Source organism: Atta cephalotes (genome assembly GCF_000143395.1).
Source record: "Atta cephalotes unplaced genomic scaffold scaffold00001, whole genome shotgun sequence".
Taxonomy (NCBI): domain Eukaryota; kingdom Metazoa; phylum Arthropoda; class Insecta; order Hymenoptera; family Formicidae; genus Atta; species Atta cephalotes.
In genome coordinates, this window is record NW_012130065.1 from 9,755,746 (window position 1) to 9,763,523 (window position 7,778).

A 7,778-nucleotide genomic window follows, 5' to 3' on the forward strand; every position below is an offset into this window, starting at 1 on the left:
TTATTCCTTGTTACATTTAGTTACACATCGTTTTCATTGATATATCAAATATTAACATTTATCAATTATTAATCATATATATTTACAACTATGTTAAAAAATATATTAACGATTAGATGCTGTGCCAGTAATATCGTGACATCGATACGCGATTTAGGAACGATTCGACATTAATTGGTTCTCGGTATTACCGGATTACTGTGCCCGATTAATGGAAAAGCGTTGCCCGCCGCGGCCATTACGAAGGGATACCACGTGTTAATGTCGATTTCTGAAAAGCATGATAGCGGATACCGCTCTATCTGACTATCCACGTTATGGCAAACGAGCATATCCCGTTGCAACCGCGGCTCGTAAAGCTCACGGTATCGGTTACAGCGTTACAGCGTTACAAGGTGTTCGATGCAGCATCCGATGTCGCAAAACTGAACACACGGTCTGTCCGATGCGATTCAATTAGTAGTGTACCAATCAGAGAGGATTCCGTTGTCTACGTTGCATCTGGCTTGATTACGTTTTGCATCCAGCAGTAATGTATGCGTATTGTGCAAGGACAGTATCTGCTTATTCCATATTCTACGTATTCTACATCCTATATATGCCTTTATTAGTTATCTCTTGACAGCTATGTATATATGATAGGAAATACTATTGATTTTTAGCTTAGTAAATCGAGAATAATGTAAGACATGCAGAAAATGCAGGGACGTTGGGGATATATTCAGTAATTTATGTAAAACATCAAAATATCATGGCACTGCTATTTAATAATCATACGTATATATTACTATTATAATGATTTAATATTAACTTATCTGATATGATTGTCTTCCCGCATTTTTTATTGTTTGTGCATTACAAGAAATTACGATTATCTCGCCTTCAGCTGCTTTATGAATTCCATAAGAATTTTTAAGTAATATGATGACATTTTTAATTAGCTGTGACAGAAAAATATAACAGTATACTGAAAAAAAAAATTTTAATAAATTTTAATAAATAATTGTTGAGTAGTTTTAAGTAAATGTTTATTAAATGTAAACATAGGTATATATATTTATTTGATGCAAAAACATTAATTTTATTTAGCTATCATTTTTAGAGTAAATATTTATTTATACATATAAATGTTTACTTAGTGCTAAAAAGAAATATATATTAATTTAGTAAATTTCTTTTGAATGTAACAAAATAATGTCTCTTAAACTCTATTAAAAGCACAAGGCCAACGTTTGTCTGTGAGAAACTTTAATGACAGTTGGTGATATATCATTCTCGATCGCCGATCACATTCGCGCTGCATCCTGCGCAGAATCACGACCGTGTGCGACTCTCGCGAGACAGTTCTCTTCCCCCTTCCTGGCGTTATCATCGATGCAATCGATGCGGATGCGACAAAGAAAACGTTCGCTTTGTTAATTCAATCCGTGTTTTTCATTACTCGGGGTAACATACGCGCCGCTTTCGTCTCGCTGCAAAAAGCCAATTAATCTAGAAAGCCAAGAGGAACCGGTTTAATGAAAACGCAGCCATTTATAATTTCGCGCAGTGTTGGAATTCCAACCAGGTTGGCGGATCACGAATCACGCAATCACGCGTGTCGTTAATAGAGTCGTTGTTTGTTCATTACCTGCTCGCGTTTGCGGCTGTCGTATACGGTGTTAAAAGTCTCGCTGACGGTGCCACCAGCATTTAATTACGAGCGAAGGAGACGAACGAGGAGGCTTCACTCAACGAGCGTCTCTTCCCTCGATAAAGACTCTTGGCGATTTTTTGCGATCCGTCGCCGACGAAAGAAGATTCAAGATCGGGCTGACGCGCACGAATTGCCCGCTTCGGTCGCGCTCGTGCTATCTCGTGGATTCTCGGACGGATTCGCGAGCATTCGTGTCTGCGCTTGACGGTCGCCGCGCCGGCCCGACATAGCCGCACAAGTATTATCTGCAAATCGGGAGTGATCGCGACGCGTTCGCGCTCCGATCCGGGGATTAACGGCATTTCCTCGTATCCGCCGATTCGCGTTCGCAGACGATCGCGCGTGCCACGATTCAAATGCTTCCGGTTGGTCCTTTTATCGGAAACGCGTGTGTTCCGAGTGCCATCGCTCGATCTCGAGCGATTCGCGAACGGCACGAAGTTGGTGTTGCGTGGTGCAGGCGATAAGAATTCCAGGAGGTTCTCACGTTTTTTTTTTCTGTGACGTGGTGATTACACCTGCCAAAACGGATTACACGTTCACCGCAGTAACGGAGACAAGGAGGCAGAGGATTGTTCGTTGCAGGTAATGCGCTTCGTTCTTCATATATTCCCGCGATTCGATTAAATCTCTAGGTACGTCGTTCAAAGCTGTGTATTCCGCGAAAAATATGGCGGGTATTCGACGCAAGGTCGCGGCGCACGGAAAAATGAGGAGCGGAAGAATCACGCGACGTATCAGGGATATTAGTAGATACATGTTACGTAAGAACAATTTTTTTTCATAATACGCTTAGCTGCGCATTAATTGCGCAAGGCGAATTATCAGATAAAAAAATATCTCGCAATGCGTGGTTTTTTTTTTCTAGAATTGATTACGTTTACTGCGAAGCATGTGCTTCGATAACAATGTATTTGGTTGCTTGAAACGAATAATATAAACAATAATAAATTATATTAGAACTCTCGAAAAAGATAAATATAATAGGTTAATGAGGGTAACGATAAACGGCGCAATTATTTAGTGAACAATCAATAATCAGATGTTGGATTGATGTCTTTCTTATTTTGAGCGTTTCGACTCTATAATATAAACATGAGTGAGATTTGAAAGAATTCAAATAATAAATTTGATAATTATTAATTACATATATATAAAAATTTATTTTAGAAAAAATTTTCCTATTATTTTTGAGAAGAAATATATGTCTATAGTTAGGCAGTAAAGATTTGTTTATGTCTCAATTGTTTCTATTCTAATGATGCCCTTTACAAAGCGAATAATTCATTTGAAATCAAATAAATTATTAATTACTAATTGTTGTATTCTGAAAATTTCAAGTAAATTAATACTGTTATTAATTGTTATTAATTATTATTACGTATTAAATTTATTATTAATTAATTATTGAATTCCCAAAGCATATTAATAAAATCGAGCAGTAGAACTTTTCCTAGAGAGTCAGTGATTTTTCATTATTAAGTCTTTACCATTCAACCTTGAAAAATCAATCATTTTCTCAAGCGAAAAAAAATATATGAGAGATACTTTAATTCTTTTATTAAATCTTCCCTTGCTGTAATGTTATTGACAGCGATCTTACCGAGCCCGCCACAAGTTTGACGTTCCAGCGGTAAAATACACAGTGAAAAAGAAAGAGAGAGAGAGGAGGAGGAAGAGGAGGAGAAGGGTGTCACGCTCGAAAAGCTAGCACCACGTCGGACTTTTATCCACGCGGGCACGCTGTTGCGTCGGTGAAAATTAAAACTTTTACGGGGAAAAGCTTCGGAAGCACGCGGAGAGAAGAGAGTTCTTTTATGAGCGCGCGGCCGTGCTCGCGGTTCGTGGAAAATAAACGACGACAAACCCCATTTCGCGTCGTGGCTGCATTCATCTCCCTCTCCCTCCCCCTCGCGTCTCCCATTTGCATCACCCCCCGCTTTCGTTCATTCGTTCGTTCGTTCGTTCGTCCGTTCATCCGTTCGTCCATCCGCCCGTCCATCCGTCGAAAGGGGCGGAATTTATATCACGTATTTCCCTCTGGGCTTCGATATGAAAAGGAATATCGCGCGCTCTCGCCTACCGCGATATTCAATCGACTTTCAATTGTTGTCGAATGGAGACCCATTCGAGGTCTCGAATTAAGTGCGCGCGCTCGGTAGGACATGAAACAAATACAGCTCCGGGGATTTAAAGTGCATCAACCCTCATCATGGCGGTGAAGGGAGGAGGAGGAGGGTGCGTAACAGTAGACTAGTAGAGGGATATCGATGCAATGTGGTAACCAGTAGCAGCAGATGGTGATGCAGCTCACGATTAAAAAGAAGATTGCCTTGGCTTGCAGTCAAAAAACGCGCGCGGAGGTATTTCCACCCGCTCTCACCGTCACTACTTTGTGAATACGTGATAGTGTAACGAACCGATGCGTAAGGTTTCTGTGAAAAACCCGGCGAGGTTTTTATCTCTCTCTCTTTTAGCGTTGCAAAGCGGCAAGATTAGATTAGAGCTCGCGTTTCGAAGGCAAGCGGTGGTACGTGTAGCTGAGCGTTCGAAAGTTGCAGAAAATACGTTTGCAGATAGCAGAGGCTATTTTTAAATATTTGCAATTCAGTAAGAGCGATAAAACTCGCCTATTTTATTAACAAAGTGGACATATCTTGTTTCAAAGTCGGTATGTTGATAAAATATTTAAAAATGAGCAAAACCTGTTTCTGAATATTCTATGTATCACAAAATGATATTAGTATCTACAGTTCTTGTTTTCTTGCGAGAGGAATACACCTACGTGAAGGTATATATAAAGCATCATTTCGTGCACGAACCGTTTATTTCGACATTGACGTAGATCGAATTTTATGGAGCGAGATAAACTCAATGAAGACATAAATCCACGTAATCAAGACGCGAAAAGAATGATTAAACCTGATTTATATTTGGCATCATATAAAGTTGTTTGGAAATGAATGACCGTACGATGTTACTTCATCGCGATTTTTAACGAGACGTAAATCTCATTATGCAATTCACGCAAGGTGTGTGGAAAATATCATTTTTCTTCGCGTATCGCTTTTTTTCGCTTCTTCCTGAAGGGGTACCGAACTCGGTCGCGTCCCTGCATTGTGCAGGACCTTCGGCGAACCCAGAAGCGGTCGTCCTTCAGCGAAATAATTGCGGAACACGAGCTAGCTCGCACGCTCTCCTGGCATTTAATGGCGGTATTCGCGGCGCGTACACGGAGTAGTCGTTATCCTCGATTTATGGTCAGGTCCGCCATGAATCCTTATGCGGCATTCGGTTAGATGTAGGTTTGGCGAAAAGATGCGAAGTGAGGGAGGGAAAGGAGCAATCCTACCTGAGTGAGAGCCAGGGAGCGGATCGTGGGTCCGGTATGGCTGTTACTCTCCATTTAGAGTGGCGCCTCTTTTTCGCCGAGATCGATCTCGCATGTCAATCGTCTCACGATATCGCGGATAAAAGCCAATTTATAGGATGATTTATAAATTTCATAGACTTTCTTTCAAGTATGAATTTTTTTTTCAGCCTACTTAGAAACTGTTCACTTCTTTATTGTTAACAAAAATATCGTGGTATCGATAAGTTTTAAATAAACCAGACTACAGTAATCTACAATTTATTTAAGTATGAATTTAATTAATTTTGTTGTTTATGTTTGGCATGGAGGTACAGGATAGTTTATAATAAAAAATCTCTTGTTTCTTATTTAATTTTTTTTATATTTTTATTCGGTTTTATTATTCAAAAATATCTACAAAGAAAATTAAAGAAGAAATTTTTGTTTCTCATGAAAAATTAATACTGCGATCGTTAATAAATTATGTAAAGCATGTGCTCGAATCAATGATATATATTTTCTCGATATTTTCCCACGATTGCACGTGGAATATTTCTCGTAAGCGATCAATCGATTCACTTTTTACACCGTTAGCTCGGCAAAACCTTTTTAGATAAGCGACATTAATGATTACTTCTTTTTCTTTATCAGTCGACTAAGATCAATTGAAGACCTTCGATCCTAAGAAATCCTCGGTGCACGACACAAATTCTTCCCGTTGCATAATTCATGCGTTGACCTTTCGAATAATTTCGCTGTATCTCACAGGAAGCGCGAGATTGACCGAGTTTCTTAGTAGAGTTCTTAAGAGATGTTCTCGGAAATCTTTGAGACGTATTGTCGACGAGATGAAGAAAACACGTAAATCTTTAATAATATTGATTTATCTATCATCATTTACCTAGAAAATGGAGATTGGTTAGCAAGTTGCAGAAATCTCGTTAAAATAAATATTGATATCAATATGTATTCATCGTAATTACGATTATATTCGTTCAAGTGCGGTTGCGCTCCGGTATCCTTGAACTCGACTCAAGGACACAAGTCTGATACACTGGAAAAGGTGCCGACAAGAATGTGCTTTGCTTCAAGTCCGTCCTGCTCCTTGGCTGGGAAAATCCAGCCGCGGTATGGAATATGCATGGTTCTAAGCTTTCTTTTCAACGACGGTTACGCAACGCGCCTTTCTCGGTACTCGCGTTTTATTCTATGAATATGCGATGCGGTTGCGCTCCGGTATTTGCGCGGACGCCCACTTATTTTCACTGCAATCCCGAACATGCTCGCGCACGCTGAACCAATTCTCGAGAAAATGCATGGTGGATCGTTCGTGAGGCGAGAATATGGAGAATATCGGCGATGTGATAGTACGCGTTAAATTCTTCGCTGTGCTACGCGGTGCAGTTTGGTAACGAGGTCGTGTCAGTTTCAATATATTTAAAGCTTTCTCGTCAGGTGAGTTTCCTATAGAAAGAAAATTACTGAAGGATAGTGGATACATCGCAATTGTATTATCGCAAAGACAGATCCTGAAAAACACATTACATAAATTTAATTATTTTATACTTTAAATAAATTGCTATACTTTAAATTTTAACATAATTAGGAAAATGTATTCAATTACCCATTTTTACCTCTTAGTTTTAGGATTTGAAATTTTATCTCAAGTCACAGAATAACTTATTAGCACATTTTCTCAAAATTGTGATTAAAATCTATTCTGAGACTATCCTTTCGTAAAATTCGAATATTGTAATATTGCGATTAAATTCCAGTGAATCATCTATCCCTTTCTCTCTTTATTTCATTTCTGTTGCAGAATGTAGCGTCGTGATTCAAACGAATCTCGGGTTTTCCATGAATATAATGGACCATATACGCAGGCTGCTATCTGCATATCTATGCGGATATTTAGCAAACAAAAAACTCTCGAAAAGAAAGGGGTATATTTCAATAAAGACTGGAAATATAACAGTAACGGAATAGCTAAATCCACGATAAACGTTTATCTTGCCAAATTAAATAAAGCACCGTTCTTTTATTTTCTTCCTGTGATGGATACAGCCTTGCGAGAATAATAGTGGTGAGGCGAAAGGTTAGGCAAATAAAAATAGCGATGCCCGCGCGCCACCAATATCGACGCAACTTTTCTCTTTTTCCAAGATTAAGAGAAAACTACGATCACTGTTATTATTTTCTCATTGTTCGCGAATTTTTTGCGAGAACTCTACCGAGTATATCTTGCGGAATGTTTTACAATGAAGCTTTATATCGACCGTCATTCTATTGATGGTTAACAGTGACAGATAGTAATTAAAATTGCCCATTTGTTGAAAAAAAATAGTCAATAGAACGACTCGAATAATTTTAGTTTGGCTTTTTATTTTGGTTCGTTTAAAATATTTACGGGAATTGAAAGAGAAAATAATTTCGTGATAACCCTATTTTTTAAATCACACATATTCTATTTTTAACTTTTTATTTTACTTTCCATAGTAAATATTCTGTATCTTAACTTATATATAATTTCCAATTGATTATATTTTTGAAACGTATTCTGATCGGGTTAATATAAAAATAAAATGGCTTCTATCGATAGGTTAATTAATGTTGCAAATATAATTACATTCTCATATGCATGCAGAAGAACAATAGATTTCGATTAAATCTCTATATATATATATATATATATATATATATATATATATATATATACGTATACTCTACTAC

General features: G+C 38.1%; 1 protein-coding gene across 1 annotated transcript in view; it reads left to right on the forward strand.

Moving 5' to 3' along the window:
* Positions 1-280: 280 nt before the first annotated feature.
* Positions 281-7,778, forward strand: part of LOC105618554 (microtubule-associated protein futsch) — a 168,106-nt gene continuing 160,608 nt past the window's right edge. Inside the window, 1 exon segment of the mRNA XM_012200089.1 lies at positions 281-395. Coding sequence (XP_012055479.1) covers positions 281-395 — 115 coding nt within the window.